The sequence below is a fragment of the Panicum virgatum genome, chromosome 2K (assembly GCF_016808335.1).
Source record: "Panicum virgatum strain AP13 chromosome 2K, P.virgatum_v5, whole genome shotgun sequence".
Classification (NCBI taxonomy): domain Eukaryota; kingdom Viridiplantae; phylum Streptophyta; class Magnoliopsida; order Poales; family Poaceae; genus Panicum; species Panicum virgatum.
In genome coordinates, this window is record NC_053137.1 from 9,591,107 (window position 1) to 9,614,906 (window position 23,800).

Sequence of the window (23,800 nt, forward strand, 5' to 3'; positions counted from 1 at the left end):
CACATAAATCGTCAGTCGAATTGTCACATTTCCATGTGTACTCTGTCGATATCTAAAATGATTCTATTTATATTTACAAATAGTTTGAGGGTAATAGAAAAGAAAAAGCACCACATCCTACGGATAGGTCAAGCTGCGGCTTGTGTACTGTAGTTGTATACGTGTTTTTTTTACTCTGATAGATAATTCTCGTATACCTATACCGCGCTGTTCCTTCTCCTCTCCCTACCCACGGCGGGCGAGGCAAGCTGCCAAGGATGGCGACGAGCGAGCATGAGCGAGCGCGACGACAAGGGGACAGCACGCAGCAGTGACAGCAGCACCGGCAAATTCCTTTCTCTCTGTCCTCACGCGCCGCCGTGCCGGTGCCGTCGCGTCGCTTTTGCTGCTCGCCTTTGTCTCGCTCTCTAGCTGGCATTCTCGTTCCGGCACGCCCCCTCACGCGCAGCTCCCTCTCCACTCTCCACTGCCATTGCCACTGGCACAGTTCCACCGCCCCGCCGCTGGCCGTCCTCCATCTCCCCCGAAGCCCGAAGAGACGCGCGCGCGCCGGCGCCGCCGGACGAAGGAAGGATCCCTGAGTGACGGGAGTCGGGAGGCGACGCCAGCCGGGCTCCATTCCGTTGCGGTGCTCATTGCGCGCGAGGTGTTCGTGGAAAGGCCCGGGAGGGACGATGATGCGAGACCTGGCCTGCTTCGGGGACGCCAGCGTCCAGATCGCGGACGCGGCGTCGTCCTCGTCCTCGGGCACCGGCGGCGCGCGCGGACGCGGCAAGGACCCCGCGGCGGCGCGGGGCCGGGTCACGTGCCTCTACCACGCGAGGCTCGCCGGCCGGCCCTGCGCGCTCTCGGTCACGTGGACCAGGGGCGGCGGGCTCGCGGGGGCGGGGCAGGCGCCGGCGGTCAGCGTCGTCGCCGTCGACGCCGCGTCCGGGGACCGCCTGTGCCGGGCCGACGTCAAGCCGTGGCTCTTCGCCAAGCACAAGGGCTCCAAGAGCCTCGACCTCGCCGCCGCCGCCGGCAGGACCACCAAAGTCGACGTGTTCTGGGACCTGTCCGGCGCCAGGTTCGGCGCCGCGCCCGAGCCGTTGGAGGGCTTCTACGTCGCGGTGGTGTGCGGCCGCGAGATGGTGCTCCTGCTCGGCGACATGAGGAAGGAGGCGTACCGCAAGACGGGCGCTGGCCGGCCTGCCGTGGACGCGCTGCTAGTGGCCAGGCGGGAGCACGTCGTCGGCAAGAAGGTCTTCTCTGCCAAGGCCCAGTTCTGCCACCATGGCCGGTGCCATGACATTGTGATAGAGTGCGACACTGCCGGCGCCAGCGATCCCTCTCTTGTGATCCACATCGACAGGCGGCCGGTCATGCGGGTGAGGCGGCTGCCGTGGAAGTTCAGAGGGAACCAGACGATTCTGGTGGACGGGTTGCCTGTGGAGGTGTTCTGGGATGTCCATGGCTGGCTCTTTGGCTCGACAATGAGCAATGCGGTGTTCATGTTCCAGACATGCCAAGCGCCTGAGAAGTCCATGCCATGGGCGTATTTGCAGATTTTTAAGGAGCATCAGTTGGAAGGGCATGGTTTCTCCTTGATAATACATGCATGGAAGGTTGAGTAGGAGTGTGCAGGTTCGAATTGACTGCCACATATATTCAACTTCCAAGTGTTAGTAAGATTGATTTAGTAGTGCGTGTGTTGTGATCTGGAATTTGCCAGCCCCTATGAACTCTGTTGGCTATTTTCTCAAGATTATATGATGTTTTGTTAATTTTGTTAATCCCTTCTCTCATGTCCTGGAGGGGATTGTCTGTCTCTTTGCTCAAAGTTTACAAGCATTCTAGTCGCTGGCATCATAATGCTTTAATGATGAAAAGGTGCAAGAAGTTTCAGCACACTGTTTTTATGTTCCTTATAGATTGGAGGTGCTAGTTTGTATACATTTTTGGAGGGCAATACTCAGTATTTTAAGAGCTGTTACTTTGCAATTTGCATATAGGCATTGGCTACACACATTATTGTTTTTACTTGCAGCAGCCGTATTTTCATTATGTGGAGAAGTGGAGCTAATGAAGGATGTGAAGAAACACTTGCACATATCGTCATTGTTTTTTTGTAGTGCAGTTCATCTTTTTATCTCTTTCATGTGTTTTTTATCTCTTTCGTACCATGTTATGATTTATAGTATGAGTGCATGAGTGCGTACAGATAATGGCTCTACTAATATATACATGAAGGACTCTATACTCCTAACAATCCCTGAATCTGAACATGCCAATTCCTTGCAGGAGAAAGTCCAAATCATGGTAAGTCTAATTGATTGAACCAGTTGCAACATACTGTGTGGATAAAGATCAAGTAGATCTTCTAAAAGGTAATACTTTTGTCACGAAACTTTTCCTTTCCCACACAATTACTCTTCTTGCCTTCTTGGTGGCTTCATTGTTCTCTTCCTTTCTACTAATTTTCTACTCTGCTTGGCCATTCATTCAGAGGGTATGATGGACATACATTATGCTATTCAGTCGACAAATGGCAACAGAATTTAAAAACCTATTCAGAATGCTGCACTAATTTCTCACTGCCAGTTTATTCCTGTGGAGGATAGCTGAGGACCTAAGGTGTTACCTTTGCATAATCAAAGATGGCTTCTTCTGAGCACTAATTGCCCTTCCTGATAGGTACTGTACTGTTCTCTGTTTTTTTTTTGGTCTTATGTTATGCATATTGTATATGCTTCTCTAGGCTGATATTTCAATTGACACATTTCAGTGAAAGATACCATATTGGATGTATATAAGCATTAGTTGAAACTAGTCGATCAAGTCAGTGGGTGACAGAATAGTTAGTAAGTTTTCAACATCTTTGGAAACGTATGAGCTGCATTATAACTCATTTGTTTTGTTTATTGAATCTCCGGTCTTACTTCACAGGCAAATCAAGAATTCAGGCTCTTGCTTGACCAAATGCTCAATCTGGTCAGTTGGAGTATCTACCTTGGAGTCACTAAATTAAGGTTGAAGTTGTTTGATTGAATGTGTATCCTACATATTCTTGGTCAGATCATCTTAAAGCTTATTTGAAACATGCTAAATTCATACACAATAGGATCGTTGTTATCACTGCTAATATGGCCAGAGCAAAGTTTGGCTACATAGTCAGCTCTGCAGAGCTGCCTGAAGGTGAATTTTCTTAAATTCTAATTAGTCTGTTTGATGGGTGTTTTTCATTCATGTAACTAGACATTCTAAAGTTCAGTTAGCTTCTTATATTTAAAAGTTCTGACCAAGTTCATGATTAAGTCAATGAAGAAACGGTATGATCATCTTGGATCCTGACATTTGAAATGGACAGGCTAACTGACTGCAGTGATTGTCTAGTGGTTGCCATGGAACAGGATGAAAATCCAATAATGTTTGGAAAGTTTTTGTTAGCGCCAGCCTGAAGTACAGAATTCTTCATAGATCATACTGTCTCAGTAATTGTATCTAGATTCTAGACGTCATTTTCCAGAGAAAAGCGACTACCAGATGGTAGCATATGAGAATGACTCTGCCCATGCAGTTGTTATTTCAGGATCTTGTTACTACTTGGCAAGCAGGCGAGTTGCCGATGATGTCGGCACTATAGAGTGCCTACTTTGATATGCAGGTGTTAAAGGTTTTGGTTGATGAACCCTGAGCCGATGTTCTCACTTATCAGCAGCAAAATATCTCTTCAAGTTACACTATAATTTCAAATTTCTCACTATAGAGTGCCTACTTTGATATGTATTTTTCATACGAGCCAGGGATCAGCTCCTAATTTGTCAACAATACACTAAGGAGTGATAGTATTGGCATTTGTCCACTAATGCACACTTCAATTTTCAAGCATAATTTGTCTGTTCCAAATCAACCCCTGCTGTTGATTCTCATGTGCTGCAAGAAGAATTACTATAATTACGACATTGGATATCATGATTTTGCTGGACCTGTTCTCATTTGTTCAGAATAATATTGAATAGATAAAAGAAATTACTGTGCTTTTTTCTTCTTTTTCTCGAATATGCAATAGAGCTGCTGTATCAATATCAATAAAGAAGAAAATATGATGCAGAACCAATCCAAGGCTATGTTAACACAAGGCTAACAGCCTAAGCCCAGACCACAAAGAAGCCTCCCCTGTTGCCTCCCTAAGAACAGTACCGACTCCCCATAGAAAACACACTCATTGCGTTTTCTTTTTCTTTTTTTTTTTGGTTGTTACTAGTTGTGATGTAGCATCGGTTTATTCCTGCAAGTCACACAAACTGCTGTTCATGAAGTTTCATGTGCTGGGATGGTGATGGAACACAAAAACCTTGAAATTTTTGCACTAGTCTGGACTGGACAGATGTGAACCGATGGTACTGCTGTGGGCTTGTTCAGATTAACCATCAACAGCACACGTGCCCAATAAACTGTGTTCAAGAAGAAGAAGACCAATGGACAAGAACTGTAATTGGCAAGATTGAGTTTTACCCAATCAGTAATTGTAATGAGTGAATTGCATTTGCTTACATGCTAAGTCGAGTAGTTTGCATTTCTTTGCTGTTACACGACATTCTAGAAGAACAAGCAAACACAGAACAGAGGCCCCTGCTAGTCGACATCTAGACATTTTCCTTTTTTGATTGATGAACCTGTTCGAACCTTTTTACTGTTCCCCTCGATTTCCCTTGTGTTGCTACCCTATTCAAAGCATATAAAAATCTCACCAGCTCAATTTTTTTTACCTTCCTGATCTTACGTGTATATACTAACTCATCGCTTCAAAAAAAATTTGTAAATTGTTTGTGTAATTTGGGACGGCCATTCACTTGTTTGTATCTCTTATATGATTTGCCAGCGCTCTTGCCGTTTACTTCAAAAAATATTCACTTGTTTGTATCTCATCAACAAGCATTCAGAGCACCACCTCATGCATTTCTTCTTCGCAGTTTGAAGAAGCCAATGCAAGTCTTCGTCATGGACTGTACAAATACACACTGACAAGAGCAGCATACCAACAACACAACAGACAACATCACAAAGGTATGAGAGTACAATATCTATTCAAAACATCAATGATCACATAAAACAAATAAGTCACTACTACTGACATGTAGTATTTAATTTGTTAAATCATTCTTTTGGGGCACTAGCTTGTATAACAGTCCCAAATCACACCAACAAACCCGTATCGTTGCGAATATGAAACCAAAAGCTATGACCATGAGTGCTGGTTCAAAGACATTGTTCTTTCCTTTAACAAAGGGGAGACCAAGATACCGCATAAAACATAAGGATGGCGGCAAAGACTGACCAAACGGCACCCGCCTTCAGAGCACTAAAATCATAAATTTTTATAGCCTGCAGAAGATCATACACAATAATAAAACCAGAATCACACGCATATAACCACATATTACATTTTATAACATTCTGGTGTGGCACTACCTTACTTGCAAAAATAGTATTCTTTTTTGGGGAGTAGGTTAAAGGGTGCAAAATCGGGGTTCCAATGGGGAAAGCGAGGGGGAGGTAGGAAGGAGTGAGGAGCAGAAAGGGACAAGATACCAGAATAGATTGTAGGGGACACCACGATTGGGCTGCAAGGAACGAAGCAACCACAATGTGGCCGGGGTGACGGTACAGTGCAATGGACTTCACCCCTACCCCGTGCCAAAAGCAATGCCACCCTGATGGCTACCCCTCCTCCTCCACCACCTGCCTATTTCCTCCGGGCAGTTCTGGTGTAGGAGCCCGGCAGCCACAGCGTTCCTCGTTGCCATTGCTCAATGGGGTGGCTCCACTCCCTCTTCTCCCCTCTCAGGAGGATGTGGGTTCGGGCGCATTCCGAGCGCCGGAACCGTAAGTCCTCTATCCATCTCTGCTTGTGATCACCTTCCTACGATCGCATCCGGCATTCAATCTTTGTTATGGTGTTGGTGCACTGCAGACATTTCTCTTCTTCATTCCTAGAATATTTTCTTCCTTCTCTCTGAACTTTCTTTTTTTGAGAATTTCTCTCTGAACTTTCTTGCATTCGGTGACATGGTTTCAGTGGTGCTGTATCTGATGCTTTTCTTTGGCAGGGAGGGGAATGCACCTCCTGTACAAGGACGTGCAGTCCTGCCAGGACGAGGACGTGCAGGTCCTGTGGTCGATCCTCATCGACTCGCACCGCCACCCGGCGCTCCTCAAGCTCAAGCTCTGAAACTCTGGAGGAGCAGCCAGCAATGGCGTGTATTTATGTGTGAGGGCAGCAGCACCACTCCCTTGCCTAGGCCTCCCTAGAGTTCTCATCCTATGGTATTGTTTGGCTTCGATGAGGGTCCTCATTGGCCATTACCGCCTTCGCCTTCCGAAACCCGAAAAACCGAAAAAAATCCAGAGGTTGAAGAAGAAGAAGAGAGTGAATGAGAGGTTTGTATGATTTTCCCCCCACTTTGTGTTTGGTTTGAAATGTCCCAGTGAGGTTGAGATGCCTCCCACCTGTACTGTGTTGTTTGAGCTTGAAAAATGAGTGTGAGGTTGAGCTCTCTGTACATAGACACATGATTTGCTCAAGTGCCTTACCTTGGATTGTGTTGTGGACTATTGTACAGTTGTGTGTATGGGAGGCTGGTTGTTAGGGTGTATCTGTCCCTGCTTTTTTTTGTATTAAATCGCCTGTCGGTTTCTTGGTGTACCCTGAGGTGTCTCTTGCTCTCGTTCTCTCTCGCACGAATGGTTGCCAAGTGGTCGTGCTCATGCATTTTTTGGACTATAATATGTGTGTGATCAAAGTGTATCCATCAATTGTTTCTCAACGCATGGGATCCAAAGTCGTAGATGACAACTTGGCTTTATGGCTTGTATTTATTTATTTATCAGAAATTGCCAGAATAGGAGCAAATATCTTTCAGCGAAAGCCGGCATTGCCGACACTTGTGTGAGAGGGTGTCGTGGAGGCAAAGGTGTACTCTGGGATGGGGTTTACCTCTACAGGATTTGTTGAGCAAATTTTGAAGCAGAGATGTGTGTTGGATCAAATTATATTACCATATCTTGAAAGTAGTTTCAAATAGACATCAGATTTTTTTTTGTTTCGAAAGAATGTCAAGTTTAACTATACTTTAACCTACCGACAGATTTTTCTAACATGTTCATATGGTTCACTTTGCATCAGTAGCAATTCGGGTTGGTTAGACCTGGCCTCTTGGCAGGTGGGTCCCACTGCCGGACACCACACCTTTTGTGCAAACTGTCTAGTGTAAATTCACCTTTTGGTCACAATATACTGTTGAATGAGACATTTTTTTTGGTTCCTTTACGAATCATAAATCTCCAATAATATGGCCAAAAACAGATGTAACTATATAACACAATATAATTTCCTTCCCTTTAAATTCTAGGCATTTTATTTGAACGAACTAAATTCTAGACATTTTAATCAAAACTTCTGCTCGAAACATGTACTGATGCATGTTTCCCATGACGTCCTTGGAGCTACCAATTCTCATCAAGCTGCTGTTAATTGTGTTTGCGATAATTTGTAGGGGTATTTTGGTAATATTTTCTCCCTAAAAATTTATTCCCGAGCTACGCATCCAGGGGAATTTTTTTTTTAGGGCTACGCATCCAGGGGATTAGTAAAAATTGACAATAACTTAACCGCAGAGGGGCTATAATGGCTAGCTATTATAATCGCTGCAAACAGGAACCATAGAATTACAAGATCATAATTATGAAAACATGGAGTTATGTGATAAGTACGCCACAAATACTGTACTAATAGTGTGCCAGTGCATCATTAGCAATAAACAGAATGCCTGAAATCGATGTGGATTTATTCACGGCCCTGTGGGCGATTGCATCAGCAGGTTCTGTCTGGCCGGCGCAGTAAGCATCCTGGTCACTGAGAAGCATCACATGAAAGCAGAGTCAAATGATGGTGAATAAGCAGGGCATCTCTTTGTAAATGCATAGTTCAGAGGCAACCTATGGAGCAGAATATATGCTGACAGTGATTGTCACATTATGCCAAACAGTAAGAGTGGTAATAAACGTGCTATCAGGGTAATAAAGTTAATTTATTAGAAGAGGCAACATGAAATTCGATCAAGGTGGTGAATATAGAGATTTACAAATTTTGTTGGCTCATGGTACTCTGTTTCTAGAAAATGAAGAACCGAGAGAAGAGAAATTGCTAACCAGGCGTGACACGCAAGCTTTGAAGTAGGGTATGGCATCTGGATCTGTGCGGGAAAGAGCGCCCAAAGGAGTAACAGTAATCTGGAATAAGCAAGAAATATTTATTATAAATCTTTTCTATACGAATGATGGAGGTTTTATTATAGCTAGGTCATTCTTACATATCCATCAACTAGGGACTTGTGGTCCATGTCCTCTCCTTCCACTTCATCAGAACTTCTCCCTACAATCTGTTTGGAATTCCATCAAGGGAAAACTATTAATACACATTAACTCATCAAGTTTAATTCATAAAGTGAAATGTTTTAGTTTAGCTACCATAAAACAGAAACAACAAAATAAAATGAGAACAAAATGTCCGAAGATCCGCAATGAGACAAACAGTTATAATTTGTATAGCTACTCCCCATTTCAAACTGCTGAATATAAATAATGCAACACCATTTAAACTTAATAACTTAGAAGCATGCTGCATCAGACGATTATATTGAACCTCAGAAAATGAGAAAAGTAGAACAGTATGACCTCAAGAGATGAAATGAGATGAGGTTCCAATTCTCTGGTACACATTTGATGGTTTTATCTTAGGAAACTATTTTTCTTCGAAGATACCTATGAGATCCAGTTCAAATGTCATTGAGATATTAGCATGAAGTTTAGAAATGCTAACTTACCACTCTCTTAAACAGTAGGTCATTCTCTGCTGGAGTAACTAGTTCGCTGTCCTTTTCACCATCCACATCCATGTTTGCTGTCTGGTAACTTTCTACAGCAGGCTTCTTGTAAACAGTTTGCTCCCAACTAATTCTGGCCATATATTTTCCTTGTTTCGTAATTTTATACCCCTATTGCCAAGAAAAAGACAGTTAGAAAAACTCCATCTGTTCATAAACAAAGATTCAGACATAAATATTTTAGAAAAGTTCTGAAGCAAAATCCATTAACATTGAACATTAAGTGATACTCAGCAGAAATATAATAATTCTTAGCACTTTTGCATGTCAGGGCCATACTTTATAGTTTGTCCAGATGTAAATATATAGCTCAATGCGTTTATGTTTGCTTCCCTATACAACTCTAAAATCGCAGTGCATTACTTTACTTTAGATCACTGTTGCTGATTTACCTTGTGGTGTGCAGCATCTGTTGGTACATCTACATTCAAGAATGATCCTTGGGGATATGTTCCATTCTTGATCTCAGTCACGATGGTATTTATCAGAGGCATACAGACCTCTGCGGACACCTTGAGGTCATTGACGCTGCTCTGACCCGCAACCCTGAACAATTGGGAGATCAAATAGAGTTCTCAGTTTTGACTGACTTGCATAGATTCAACACACAGGATGGCATGGCTGAGAGCTGGAATATGCAAATATTGAGCATATGTACTTTGAAATTGACTTCTTGTATTTTCATCAATGAACAGTAGTAGAGTTATCTGGAATCTGGGGTTCTGAGACCTATTGAAATTGCAGAAGATCCAGAAATATTCAAATAATCTGAACAAGGATTATAAAGTTCTATAAGAAACCAGAATTAGTTCAACTTCCCAAAGAAGAAATATAGTTATTCCACACACGCATACACACAAAAATCTTTCTTATCAGAGTAATTCATCAATTCATTTTCTAGATCAACCATTGTGGCTGGACAACAGGCTTCCTGAAAGGCAAAAGCTATTATGCAGTTTGTGTCACCAAATATCAGTCAACTATTTTTCATACTTTAGACTGTATCATACCATTTGTTCTAACACTTCAGGACACAATTAAAATTGAAAGCGCACAACAGAGCAGGTAACGACTGCTTCTTTGCAGACAATGTATTGGAACCATCTAGTTCAACTTTATAGTCCATTTTGTCTAACAGAATTTGGTTCAGAGTTGTTATACAACACAGCATACAACATGTACTGAAGGATGGATATAGCCATGACTGAAGCCAGTATTCTTATGGTTTGATCAGCAGTAAAACCGAAGAGCCTATCAACATATAGGTCACTAACAGCTGCTGAATGTGAAAGAATGTGGTTTAGTACAGCAGACAAAATCAAAGAAAAAAAAATATTTGCATACCAATCATATGACATAGCTATGGAAGGAATCCCATATAAAAATGCCTCCCTAGCACCAGCAACTGTTCCAGAATAAATGCTGCAAATTAAAGCACAAAACACTGATGATTCACTGGCACATACATAAATTTGTTTCTGAACGAAAAATCAAAAGACATCTAAGATAATCAGTTATTACAATTTCCTAGATAATTTATAGGACTTCTTAACTCCAGTAATATTTTAAGATCATGAATACATATGTATTGACACAGACAGAGAATCAGAGATACTTACACGTGGTATCCACAATTGTTTCCAATGTTGATTCCGCTAAGTACCTGCATTAAGGATCATGTAGGAATGGAAATCAAGTACTGTTTATGATAAGAGGGCAGGTAAATAAAGAATCTATTTGTAACTAGATTTTAGAATAAAACCATAAAAAATAATTTCTGGTATATCTACCAATATACTTCAAAACTCACCAGATCAGGAACCACACCATCAAAGAGCTTCCCAGAGATGCCTAAAGAGGCGCAGTCGGCAGGAGTTCCTGGCATCAGTAGGAGTAAACATGAGCACTCAGCATGCAATGTCTTTGAAATTTTAATATGATTCCAAATATCTTATATGGGAAAGTTCTTATGAATAAGTTGAAGGAATCAACAGAAGACAAACCTGAAACTCCAAATGCTGTAGCACCACTTATATCAACACGTTTACAGCGGAGTGCAGGGCGCCATGTGATGCAGTGGCTAACACCCGATTTGTCTCTGCATTTTTGTTGAAAAGTAGATGATAAATATAAAAAGAGTTGGGACGAGGACTGGTGCCATAATAATATAAGATAGTAAGCATGACCCTTGACCAACTACAACGAATAAAATACTACATGGCAGGCTTTCTATTCTTCATGTGCATACATAAAACACCCATATTTTTTTTTTCAATTTCCTTCTCAACAACCAAGTCTACAAGTACGGTCAATAACAAAACACAATTTTATTAACAAAGCCACTGACTAGATGAACCATCAACCATAGTTGCTTCTTGGTTATTTGAGTTTTCCGTTTGGCTTAGCTACACCCATATCATAACATTTACATCTCAGCATACTCAAATACATTTTCCACTGAAAGCAACTTGGCAACTTGGATGGTGCATTTGCAACTAATGGGTGGAAATTATTACACAAAATGTTGATTCCATATTGTGCACAGAGCATCTTGCAAACCTGATGCTTCTGTACACAAAGCGGTTAAATTTATTATTTGTTTTCTTCCAAAGTGTTTTTATAGATTCATCGTGTCAATGGCAAGTTCGCTACTTTGTCCTTTTTTGAAAATGAAAAGGACTCTAGCCACAACGGAAGCAACTCTAAACCCACAGAAAACAAGATTAGTTGGAAACAAATTACTTGTAAGTATCAAAAATTTCTTTTTTATTATTTCTTTTGCAGTAAAATTAGGCCCCGCAATTTCACACCAATAGTCAACAGGGAGACAGTAACTATCAACTGCTGCAACCTGCAAATCCTGAAATTTACAAAAAAAAGAAAAGATTTTTTTCTATGACCATTCCTCTTCTTCGTCTTCGTGGGTGAGAATGCCAAAGGAGAAGGGATGAAAACAAAACTTTCCCCTCTAAATCCTTGTTCTTTTTTCTCGCATACTACTTCCTCCTAAGTCACTGACCAAATCCCGTGATACAACCACATAATCTCCAAGAGCACCAACTAAACAAGCAAGCAAGCAAGAAATCGGAAGGACACGAGCGAGAAGAGGGGATGGATCGCAAGGCGAAGGGGGGGACATTTACGTGTCGGGCGCGCAGACGAGGACGCGGTAGCGCCGCGCGGCGACGAGCTGGTCGACGAGGAAGCGGAGCCCCGGCGCGTCGATGCCGTCGTCGTTCGTCACCAGCAGCACCGGCGCCTGCGCCGCCGCAGCAGCCGCCGTTGAGTCCATGCGAGCGGAGCACGGATGGGGAAGGGGAGGCTTTCTGTTTCCGTTCGCGGCCACGGCTTCCCGTTAGGCAAAATAGCCACAATCCTCCCTCGGGGGCGCCCGACTATAGAAATATAAAATTTTAGATTATTTAACCCGAGAACGTATTAAGTGCAAATCAATCTCTTCGTGTGTAAATTATAGAAATTTTAATCTAAATCATCGGATCGACATTCAAAGGCCATGAGGATGGTGTAATTTTATAATCTGACTCCGCTCTTGGATTGTGTAATCACACTTTTGCAAATCCCCCTCCCACCCCTACGCCTCTCCCCTTCAATGTTGATTTGATGGTTTAGATTAAAGTTTTCATAGTTTGCACGGAGAGGTTAGTTTGCACCTAATATATTCCCATCCAAAGCAACCTAACTTCGTCCATAAATAATCTGATGTAGTATGCCACGTTTTTCAGTCACTATTCAGTCAACTTGAGATGTGAAATATCGCTTTTACCCTCTATCCATATAACAAATTTAACACAAGCAGCTTTCAACTAGCATCGTGCCAGATCACTCCCTCCGGTATCAAATCGCCGCCCCTCCCACAGCGCAGCTCGCCGCCCCCTCTCTGCCAGTGAACACGGTCCTCCCTTTCCAGGTCAGGTTGCCGCCTCTAGCACCAAAGAGGCCATCGCAGCTAGACCGCTCCTAACCACCGCTCGTCGCCTCCTCCCTACCAGCTCGAGTCGCTGCCCCTCGCCATACCAGCGAGGCCACTACACCCAGACTACCTGTAATCACCTTCCTAGCAGTTCGCAGCGATGCGGACTGAAAGCTACCTGCATTAAATCTGCTCTATGAATGGAGAGTAAAAAGAATATTTCACACCTAAGCTGACTAGGCGGTGATGATTTTGCCTATTTCGCCGCTCCCGTAGTCCCGTTCATGCACCTATTAGCGTTTTTTGGTTGGGTGTTGTCAATTGGCAACCGCACCCTGCTGTCGTTCCTGGGATTCTTGTCAGATTCAGGGCCGGCTCCAGGGCCATGCAGGAGAGGCCATGCCCGGGCGCCCACAAGACAAAGGCCAAATATCGGGAATTCTATTCATCGCGCAGGTGGGATTGTGCTGTCGCAGAGAAATGCTTCGGCCCATAAAAAAACTGCTTCGGGCATTTGGTCACGAGGAGATAAGAGACGCACCGTGGACGATCCAGCCATCCAGGAGGCCGCAGGATTGCAGGAAACACCAAACGTGATCAGCGATTCATCGGTCCTCGCGACCTCGCCTGATTTTCATTCAGGCGTCTGCCGGCCAAGACCATCTCCCCTACGTGGCGCACGGGTGCGTGCCCAGCTCATTTTGAATTCGTGAATCAAGAAGTAGCGATTGATCGGCTGAAAAAAGTTTCTCAAAATTAAAATTACTGAAAAAATCGTTTGAGATCAACTGTGTTGTCATAGAGAGGAGTGAATAGCTTAGCTATGTGTAGCATTGAGAATGATATCTCATCTTGTTATTGTTCTCAATGCTTTTGCATCAAAAAATGCCCGAAACAGTTTTTTTATGGACAAAAGCATTATTGTTGATGCCATTATTGTATTCACCGCACCATCGATGCGGTGCGGTGCTGCCATGATTTTTAAGTAGATACCAGATTTTTTTTTTCAAATGGAAGTCTTGTTTAACTATACTTTCACCCACTGACGGATTTTTCTAACATGGTTCACTTTGCATCAGTAGCAATTCGGGTTGATTAGACCTGACCTCCTGGCAAGTGGGACCCACTGCCGGGAACCACACCTTCTGCGCAAACGGTTAGTGTAAATTCAACTTTTGGTCACAATATACTGTTGAATGAGACATTTTTTTGGGTTCTTTACGAATCATAAGGCTCTGTTTAGTTCCAAAAACTTTTTTACAGTATCCGTCACATCGAATCTTTGGACACATGCATGGAGCATTTAGCTGAAAAAATAACTAATTACATAGTCTAACTGATTAACATGAGACGAATCTTTTAAGCATAATTAGTCCATAATTGGACATTGATTGTCAAATAACAACGAAAGTGCTACAGTGTCAAAATCTAAAAAAATTCGCGAACTAAACAAAGCCTAAATCTCCAATTATATGGCCACAAACAGATATGTAACAACAGAACATAATTTAATTCCCTTCTCTTTAAATTCTAGACATTTTTAGTCAACTTCTGCTCGAAACATGTACTGATGCATGTTTCCCATGACGTCCTTTTCTTGGAGCTACCAATTCTCATCCAACTGCTGTTAATTATTGTCGGTACCCTGCAACTAGGGTACCCACTCCTACTGTGCCAAGACTCGCGTAGTTATCCGTAACTACGCCCTAAGGAGCTGAGCAGCCGGACTCCTAGGTTCCGACTCCATCTCACCGGACCAACGGTCCCAGACCTGCTTCCCGTTCGGGGATGGGTCCGGTGTCACCACGTGTCCCAGAGGTGGAAATGCTCAGCACCTGTGGCCGCGGACCCGGACCCCCGCAGGTGGGTCCGGGACCTCCACGTGCCATCTGGACTCCCGCAGATGCGTCCGGGACCTCCACGTGCCTATCCGGACCCCCCGTGAGCTCTCGGCTCAGCTAGCTGCTCGGGAGGGGTCCGGAGCCGCCACGTGTTACGCAGACGCGGGCACGGGTGCAAGCCTTCCGCAGGAAGCTCCTTCACCCACCCGCATTAAGTGCGAGTGGTTGAGGCAGGCTCTGCTGCCGCTGGGCACGGGGTAGCTTTTGTCAGTCCACACTGTGGATCGCCAGTTACCGAGGCGGCTCGTCAGTTACCAAGGCAAGCATTAAAGACGCAGCGCCGCGCCCATGGGCGACGAGTCATGATGACCAGCTATTGACTGGAGCAACAGTGCACGCTGCTACAGTGGACTGAGTCAGTAGTTCGGCGCTTCATCATGACCTCGACGCGCGGCTGCAGAGGATAGACTCTACTCTGACAGGACAACTCAAGACCATCCTTGGTCAGAAGCTACGCACGGAAGCCGACGACAAGATCTCCGGATCTGAGGCATTGAAGGCAATACAACACTAGTGGACGTAGAGAATTACGCTCCGGCGGCCCGAACCACTCTAAACCGGCTGTGTTCATCGTGTTCTTGAGTGAGATCGGACTAGGACTAGCTAACCCCCGAGTACACACCTTCTGGGCTTAGGCGGGTGCATTCCGCCACCCGGCTGTGGTTAGCAGCACCACGACATCTGGCGCGCCAGGTAGGAGGGCTTTAGCTAGTTTTAGCTCATCTCTTGCCCCATCTCCATGGCTCGGGTGGTTGAGCACTCCCACCACCACGACGTAGAGATGACGGAGGGTGTGGCATCATCCGCGCCACACGCCTCTCGCCTTCCTGCGCCAGGGGCAACCGTGCCCGTGGAGCAGCCACCGTCGGCAGCGCGCGCGCGCTGCACGTCAGCAAGAGTCAGGGCGCCCGTCAAGGGCCCCCTCACAAGCTGCGAGCGGCGGAGCGACAATTATGTTTGAGATAACTTGTAGGGGTATTTTGGCAATATTTTATCCCAAGAAAATTATTCCCGAGCTACGCATCCTGGATTGGTAAAAACTGACAGTAACTTCCGCAGAGGGGCTATAATGACAAGCTATTATAATCGCTACAAAGAGGAACCATAGAAATACAAGACCAATGAATACCACAGTTTTGAAAACACGGAGTTATGAACACCACAGATACTGTACTACATAGTGCGGCAGTGCATCATTAGCAATAAACAGAATGCCTCAAATCGATGTGGATTTATTCGCAACACCGCCGGCGATTGCATCAGCAGGTTCTGTCTGTCGGGCCGGCCTGGTAAGTATCCTGGTCACGGAGAAGCATCACATGAAAGAAGAGTCAAATGATGGTGAATAAGCAGGGCATCTCTTTGTAAATGCATAGTTCAGACTTCAGAGGAAACTTAGGAACAGAATAAATGCTGGACAGTGATTGTTACATTATGCCAAACAGTAAGAGTGGTAAACGTGCTATCAGGGTAGCAAAGGTGGTGAATATAGAGATTTAAAAATTTTCGTTGGCTCATGCTACTCTGCTTCTAGAAAATGAAGGACCGAGAGAAGAGAAATTGCCAACCAGGCGTGACACGCAAGCTTTGAGGTAGGGTATGGCATCTGGATCCATGCGGGAAAGAGCGCCCAAAGGAGTAACAGTAATCTGGAATAAAGTAATGAACAAGACATGTTTATTGTAAATCTTTTCTATATGAATGATGGAAATTGTATCATAGCTGGGTCATCCTTACGTATCCATCAACTAGGGACTTGCGGTCCGTGTCCTCCTCTCCTTCCACTTCATCAGAAAATTTTTCTACAATCTGTTCGGAATATCATCAACGAAAACCATTAATACACATTAAGTGATCAATTTTGATTCACAAAGTGACATGTTTTAGTTTAGCTACCATAAACAGAAACAAAAAAAATAAGAACAGAATGTCCAAAGATCCACAATGACACAGCAAACAGTTATCATTTGTATAGCTACGCCCCATTAAAAACTGCTAAATACCAATAATGCAACACCATTTAAACTTAATAACTTAGAAGCAGGCTGCATCAGACCACTATTGAACCACAGAAAGAGCGAAAAGCAGAATAGTATGACCTCAAGAGATGAGATTAGGTTCTAATTCTCTGGTACACATTTGATGGTTTTATCTTAGAAAACTATTTTTCTTCAAAGATACCTATGAGAACCAGTTCGAATGTGATTGAGAGATTAGCATGAAGTTTAGAAATGCTAACTTACCACTCTCTTAAAAAGTAGGTCATTCTCTGCTGGAGTGACTAGTTCACTGTCCTTTTCATCATCAACATCAATGTTTGCTGTCTGGTAACTTTCTACAGCAGGCTTCTTGTAAACAGTTTGCTCCCAACTAACTCTGGCTGCCATATATTTTCCTTGTTTCGTAATTTTATACCCCTATTGCCAAGAACAGGACAGTTAAAAAAACTTAGGTTTCCATCTGTTCATAAACAAAGATTCAGACATAAATGTTTCAGAAATGTTCTGAAGTGAAATCCGTTAACATTGAACATTAAGTGAAACTCAGCAGAAATATAAAAATTCTTAGCACTTTGGCATGTCCAGGGCCATGCTCTACAGTTTGTCGAGATGTACATGTATAGCTTAATGCGTTTAGGTTTGCTTCCCCCATACAACTCTAAAAATCGTAGTGCATGATAGAATTAAGTCCTGATGGTAAATTAGAATAATCTGTTAGTAGTGCCTGTGAGCACTTATCACCAATTATGCTTTGCTAGTGCCTATGTGCACCTTAGATGCTCTTTAGATGCTTTGCATAGCTTCTAAGCCACCTACTCATGGTTGGCCTATATATGTACCTAAGACTGCCATCTATTGGACGAGAGAGAGAAATGGAAAACTTGTCATTTGGGCCAAAAGTTCAATACTTAACTTCAGATCACTGTTAGTGATTTACCTTGTGGTGTGCAGCATCTGTTGGTACATCTACATTCAAGAATGATCCTTGGGGATATGTTCCATTCTTGATCTCAGTCACGATGGTATTTATCAGAGGCATACAGACCTCTACAGACACCTTGAGGTCATTGACACTGCTCTGACCCGCAACCCTAAACAATTGGGAAATCAAATAGAGTTCTCAGTTTTGACTCAGTTGCAGCAGACAGGATGGCATGGGCGCATGGCTGAGAGCTGGAATATGCAAATATGGAGCATATTCATCAATGAACAGTGGCAGTTGTCTGGAATCTGGGGTTCTGAGATCTATTGAAATTGCAGAAGAGTAAAAAAATGTTCAAATAATCTGAACATAGGATTATAAAGTTCTATATGAAACTGGAATTATTTCAACTTCACAAAGAAGAAATATATTTATTCCACACACGCATACACACAGGCATTGGTCAATAATTTTCTATATCAACCATTGGCTGAACAACAGGCTTCCAGAAAGGCAAAAGCTATAATGCAGTTGGTGTCACCAAATATCAGTCAACTACTTCTATGCTTTCATACTTTAGACTGTATCATACCATTTGTTTGACACTTCAGAGGATTCAATTAAAACTGAAAGGACACAACAGATTAGGCAACGACAGTTTTTTCGCAGACAATGTATTGGAACCACCTTGTTCAACTTTACAGTGCATTTTGTCTAACAGATTTGATTCGGACATGTTATACAATGACAGCATGCAACAGGTACTGAAGGATGGATATAACCATCACTGAAGCCAGTATTCTTATGGTTTGATCAGCAGTAAAACCGAAGAGCCTATCAACATATCATTCACATGAAATGCACAGCTCTATAACATTTTATACAAACATACATCATATTTTTTGGGTCACCAATAGCTGCTGAATGTGAAAGAATGTGGTTTAGTACAGCGGATAAAATCAAAGAGAAAAGAGTATTTCCATACCAATCATATGACATAGCTATTGCAGGAATCCCATATAAAAATGCCTCCCTAGCACCAGCAACTGTTCCAGAATAAATGCTGCAAATTAAAGCAGAAAACACTCATGATTCACTGGCACATATTTCTTTTAACCACTAATCAGTTGTTACAATTTCCAACAGATAATTTAGAGGACTTCTTAACTCCAGCAATATGTTTAAGATCATCAATACATATGTATTGACAGAGACAGAGATACTTACACGTGGTATCCACAATTGTTTCCAATGTTGATTCCACTAAGTACCTGCATTAAGGATCATGCAGGAATGGAAATCAAGTAATGTTTATGACAAGAGGACAGGTAAATAGAGAATTTGTTCATAATTAGAATATAGAATAAAACCATAAAAAATAATTTCTTGTGTATCTATCAAGATACTTCAAAACCCACCAGATCAGGAACCACACCATCAAAGAGCTTCCCAGAGATGCCTAAAGAGGCGCAGTCAGCAGGAGTTCCTAGCATTAGTAGGAAAAAATATGAGCACTCAGCATGCAATGTCTTCAAAATTTTAATATGAATCCAAATATCTTATATGGGAAAGTTCAGATGAATAAGTTGAGGAATCAATAGCAGACAAACCTGAAACTCCAAATGCTGTAGCACCACTTATATCAACACGTTTACAGCAGAGTGCATTCCACCATGTGATGCAGTGGCTAACACCCGATTTGTCTCTGCATTTTTGATGAAAAGTAGACAAATATAAAAACAGTTAGGAAGACTGGAAGAGGACTGGTGCCATAAAAAACTGAAGAACCCTTGGCCAACTACAACTAATTAAAGACTACGTGACAGTTTTTCTTTTCTTGACATGAATACATAAAACACCCATATTTTTTTCAGATTCCTTCTCAACAACCATGTGTACAACAGTACAAGTAAGATCAATGACAAACCACAATTTTATTAAGAAAACCATTGATTACATGATATATAGTTGCTTCTTGTTTCTTTTTTATCTTTTCGCTTAGGGATGTTCGTATCATAACTTTTACATCACAGTATACTAACAGACATTTTGCACTGAAAGCAACTTGGCCACTTGGATGGTGCATCACTGCAGCTGCAGCTGCAGCTAATGAGTGAAAATTATTCCACAACAGACCCGATTCCATGTTATGCAGACAGCATCTTGCAAAACTGATGCTTCCGTACACGAGCGATTAAATTTATTGTTTGTTTTCTTCCAAACTGCTTTGTAGATTCATCATGCCAAGGGCAAGTTCACTATTCCATTCTTTAAGAAACAAAGACTCTAACCATAGCGGAAACAACTATAAACTTCACAGAAAACAAGATTAGTTGAAAAAAAAATACTTCTCAATATCAGGATTTTCTTTTTTATTTCTTCCACAGAAACATTAGGCCCCGCAATTTCACACCAATGGTCAACAGAGAGAACAGTTACTAACTACTGCAACCTGCAAATCCAGAAATTTACAAAAAAAGAAAAGATTTCTTTTTCTATGACCATTCCCCTTCTTCGTCTTCGCCAAAGGAGAAGGGATGAAAACAATACTTTCCCCTCTAAATCCTTGTTCTTTTTTTCTCGCATACTACTTCCTCCCAAAGTCACTGACCAAATCCCGTGATCCAACCACATAATCTCCAAGAGCACCAACCAAACAAACAACCAAGCAAGCAAGAATTCGGAAGGACGCGAGCAAGAAGAGGGGATGGATCGCGAGGCGAGGGGGGGGGGGGGGGGGGGGGGGGGGGCATTTACGAGTCGGGCGCGCAGACGAGGACGCGGTAGCGCCGCGCGGCGACGAGTTGGTCGACGAGGAAGCGGAGCCCCGGCGCGTCGATGCCGTCGTCGTTCGTCACCAGCAGCACTGGCGCCGGCGCCGCCGCCGCCGCTGCGGAGTCGTCCATGCGAGCAGAGCTTTCCGTTTCCCTTTCCGTTTGCAGCCCGTTCGTGCGCCTGTTGGCGGTTTTTGGTTGGGTGTTGTCAGTTGGCAACCGCACCCAGCTGAGGTTTGTGGGATTTTATACCGAATACTCGCACTCATCACATACAAATATAAAATTGCGTTTTTATATTCAATCGAAGTTTATCAAATTTAATTTTCAACAAATTATGAGATATTTAATTAATTCAGAAACATAAAAAATAGCACATATTGGTCTTCTTCTAGATGGTGCGATCTCTATAGAAGATATGGGTTCTCCAGAGTGGCCGATCTAGAAAAAAATAATAAGAGGAAATATTCACTTTGTCTTCTATCTATAGCTACTCATTTTAAGTTTCAATGGCTACATATTTCTAGAAAAGGCTTCATGCTTCTAGTACGGGTAGAATGCCCGATCCAAAAAAATAATAGGAGGGAATTAAATTCTTAATTTTTTTTATATTGTGCAAAATTAATTCTGCATCTAATAGTGCAATCTACGATTGCACCAGGGAATACAACAACAACAACATAACCTTTTTTCCCAAGCAAGTTGAGATAGGCTAGAGATGAAAACCGAAAGAAATAAGTTCAAGGTTCAGGCACATTGATAGCTAGTCTACAAACGCTCCTATCCAAAGCTATCTCTTTAGAAATATTCCAATCCTTAAGGTCTCTCTTAACCGACTCATCCCACGTCAGTTTAGGTCTATCTCTACCCCTCTTTACATTACCGACCCGCTCAAGAACCCCATTACGCACCGGCGCCTCAGGAGGCCTTCGTTGGACATGTCCAAACCATCTCAGCCGATGCTGGGTAAGTTTCTCCTCAATTGGTGCCACCCCGACCCTATCCCGAATAACTTCGTTCCGAACTCTATCTCTCCTTGTGTGCCCGCAAAACCACCGCAACATCCGCATCTCTGCTACACTCAGTTGCTGGACATGTCACCTTTTTGTAGGCCAACATTCAGCACCGTATAACATCGCCGGACGAATTGTTGTCCTATAAAATTTGTCTTTTAGCTTTTGTGGCACCCTCTTGTACGATTGCACAGAGAATATTATTAAAAAAATAGGAACTCTAATTAAAAGTTAGCAAAAAGATAGTGCGTCGACCTGTGATCCAAATAAGTCCTAGGACTAACATGTTGGTGGGTTAGGTTACCAGGAGCACTCACGTTGATTAGTATTTTTTGACGAAGATACTGCAACGCGCATAGCTGACCAACGAGGCATTGTGTAACAATCTAGCTACAAAACCTTACCTTCCATAACACGATGATGAGTATAAGAATGGAATGCAAACAATGACATGATGATACGCATCAACACGGTTCCGGTTGTCCCCAATAGTTGTCACATTGGAGGCCGACAGGAACAACAATACAGTGATACGCCTTGTTAATTAAAATCTCGTGTGCCATGAGAGAGAAAGCTTAGAAGGAAATGTGTCACATGCATGGAAGGAGTTAATGATAACTCAAGCGCCTAATTTAAAGGCAAAATTAGAAACAATCACCCTAATCCGGCGAGTTGGGTTCGGTCCACCGGAGCATGACTTCCATTTCCAAGCACATGTCTTGACTCTGCCCAGCGCGCGGAGACAAGTTTTAGCCAACACATGAAACTTGCGCCGCCACCCTGTAGCTGCAGGGAAGAAGATGCTCTTGGTCGTAGGCGTGCAGTGCCTGATCGAATATCGTTTGATTCCTCCGTACACGGGTCCAAATCCACGGGATCCGGTTCGTTATTATATAATATTGGTGGCCATCAGAGACCATATGCGCTGGCAGAGGATTATCTACAGTGCCGTGCTGCACGTGAAACAAAGAAAAATCAAAACATAACTATCAACTTAAAATAATATTGAAAACTGATAGCAATGAGTAATTTTCGTTTTTACTTCTTCGAAAATAATCACGGGCATGCTAAGATGTCAATTACCTTAACTATTAAGAACGGCTTTGTTCGGCTGGGTGGAATTTGGCTGGGCTGGCTGGGCCAGCCGTTCGGCAGCCCACCACCGGCCGAACAGCTGGAATTCCTTTTGGTCACAGCTTCACCGACGTGTTGAATATTATTCAATACGCTGCAACTAGAACAAGTATGTGTCCATACCTCCTCTGAATCCCCAAGGATTTCCCTCACTACCCTCTCATGCAGGATTTTTTTTAAAATAATATTATTTTAATAGTTAATTGTAGAAATGAGTAGCGAAAAAATTGGAAAAATAGGTGCCAGTCGGCTCTTGGAGAGCCGACTAGTGTCTTATCGGCTTTTGGGCAGCCGACAGACACAAGTCGGCTACTCCACAGCTGACTGGATGCGCCACCGTGGATCGGGCCCCCACCACCGTGGCCTGTCGGCGGACAAGGCCAGTCGGCCCAACAAGGGGAGTTGTCGGCCGTTGAGGGGCCGATAGGCCTTATCGGCCGATTAGCGGCCCTGTCGGCCCTTTAACCCCCCGCGCCCTTCACTTTGACCGCGCACCCCGATCGGAAAAGCAGCCGCCGCCGCCGGTCTCCCGCTAGTGCCGCCGCCGCCCCTCCACCGGCCGTCCCCGGCCCGCCACGGCACCGGCGTCGGCGCCCCCCACCCGCCCGCGAGCGCCGCCGCCTGCCCCACCACCGGGCCTCCCCGGACCTCCATGGCGTCGGCGGCCCTGACCCCCGCGAGTGCCGCCGCCGGCACCCCCCGGCCCGCCAGCTCCGCTGCCACCCCGCCGTCGACCGAGGCCGTGCCTGCAAGGGGGCGAGCGCGGGCTGCAGGGGAGCCGCTGCTCCTCCCTCGCGGCTCCGCCAGTGTGCGGCCGCGGGGGGCAGCCGCCCCTCCCTCGCTGCCCCGCCCGTGGGGGGCTTGCAGGGGGCCGCCACCCCGCCCCGCCCTTGGGCGGCTGCAGGGCTGCCCCGCCCCCGCCCGTTTGCAAGGCGCGGCTCCGTCCTCGGCTCCCGCAAGTCCGACAACGATCGAAGGTGAAATATTTAACTAAGTCTTATTTAATTACAATTTAGTCACACTTAGATTAGTTTAATATAGGTTTGTCGTGAACGCCGTCGTATAGTGTAGGAATGACATGATGTACTTCTAGGAAATTGAAACCAATAGATTGTATGCACATGATTGAGTGCGTTGATAATTAACTTTGTTTAATTGATGTTTCTGAGAGATTTTGAAGGAAGTTTTATAACTACATTGC

At 43.9% G+C, this 23,800-nt stretch overlaps 3 protein-coding genes across 6 annotated transcripts; 1 reads left to right on the plus strand and 2 right to left on the minus strand.

Moving 5' to 3' along the window:
- The first annotated feature begins 207 nt into the window (after positions 1-207).
- LOC120665599 lies at positions 208-5,047 on the plus strand. Of its 3 annotated transcripts, XM_039945213.1 has the most exons (6): positions 208-1,664; positions 2,281-2,366; positions 2,486-2,673; positions 2,765-2,840; positions 2,926-3,008; positions 4,953-5,047. In XM_039945213.1, exon 1 carries the CDS (start codon positions 675-677, stop codon positions 1,611-1,613), a length of 939 nt encoding a protein of 312 aa, XP_039801147.1. In that variant the 5' UTR covers positions 208-674; the 3' UTR covers positions 1,614-1,664; positions 2,281-2,366; positions 2,486-2,673; positions 2,765-2,840; positions 2,926-3,008; positions 4,953-5,047. The 3 variants fall into 3 exon arrangements, with proteins under 3 accessions (XP_039801147.1, XP_039801131.1, XP_039801137.1); XM_039945197.1 differs by lacking the exon at positions 4,953-5,047 and having other exon boundaries at positions 2,926-4,940; XM_039945203.1 differs by lacking the exon at positions 4,953-5,047 and having other exon boundaries at positions 208-1,623; positions 2,926-4,940.
- A 2,599-nt stretch (positions 5,048-7,646) lies between these two features.
- On the minus strand, positions 7,647-20,632 carry LOC120665622 (5'-nucleotidase SurE-like). Of its 2 annotated transcripts, XM_039945237.1 has the most exons (11): positions 20,558-20,632; positions 12,068-12,183; positions 10,928-11,022; positions 10,735-10,802; positions 10,544-10,587; positions 10,269-10,346; positions 9,317-9,470; positions 8,865-9,035; positions 8,352-8,420; positions 8,191-8,271; positions 7,647-7,894 (listed from the first exon to the last, which is right to left on the minus strand). In XM_039945237.1, exons 1-11 carry the CDS (start codon positions 20,582-20,584, stop codon positions 7,892-7,894), a joined length of 906 nt encoding a protein of 301 aa, XP_039801171.1. In that variant the 5' UTR covers positions 20,585-20,632; the 3' UTR covers positions 7,647-7,891. The 2 variants fall into 2 exon arrangements, with proteins under 2 accessions (XP_039801171.1, XP_039801164.1); XM_039945230.1 differs by lacking the exon at positions 20,558-20,632 and having other exon boundaries at positions 12,068-12,296.
- LOC120665614 (5'-nucleotidase SurE-like) lies at positions 15,762-20,672 on the minus strand. The gene is made up of 10 exons (XM_039945219.1): positions 20,436-20,672; positions 19,289-19,383; positions 19,097-19,164; positions 18,906-18,949; positions 18,664-18,741; positions 17,694-17,847; positions 17,000-17,173; positions 16,494-16,565; positions 16,325-16,405; positions 15,762-16,054 (listed from the first exon to the last, which is right to left on the minus strand). Exons 1-10 carry the CDS (start codon positions 20,582-20,584, stop codon positions 16,016-16,018), a joined length of 954 nt encoding a protein of 317 aa, XP_039801153.1. The 5' UTR covers positions 20,585-20,672; the 3' UTR covers positions 15,762-16,015.
- Between the last annotated feature and the right edge of the window lie 3,128 nt (positions 20,673-23,800).

What these genes read in the sequence shown, in the direction of transcription:
- LOC120665599 (XM_039945213.1), top strand. Translation starts at nt 675, where the DNA reads ATGATGCGAGACCTGGCCTGCTTCGGGGACGCCAGCGTCCAGATCGCG.
- LOC120665622 (XM_039945230.1), bottom strand. Translation starts at nt 12,216, where the DNA reads ATGGACTCAACGGCGGCTGCTGCGGCGGCGCAGGCGCCGGTGCTGCTG. An exon ending in ATAGCTATGTCATATGATTG is followed by an intron (nt 9,471 to 10,268) that starts GTATGCAAATAT and finishes CCAATTGTTCAG; the next exon opens with GGTTGCGGGTCAGAGCAGCG. An exon ending in CAGATGCTGCACACCACAAG is followed by an intron (nt 9,036 to 9,316) that starts GTAAATCAGCAA and finishes TCTTGGCAATAG; the next exon opens with GGGTATAAAATTACGAAACA.
- LOC120665614 (XM_039945219.1), bottom strand. Translation starts at nt 20,584, where the DNA reads ATGGACGACTCCGCAGCGGCGGCGGCGGCGCCGGCGCCAGTGCTGCTG. An exon ending in CTCGTCTGCGCGCCCGACTC is followed by an intron (nt 19,384 to 20,435) that starts GTAAATGCCCCC and finishes TCAAAAATGCAG; the next exon opens with AGACAAATCGGGTGTTAGCC. An exon ending in TACAGCATTTGGAGTTTCAG is followed by an intron (nt 19,165 to 19,288) that starts GTTTGTCTGCTA and finishes TACTAATGCTAG; the next exon opens with GAACTCCTGCTGACTGCGCC.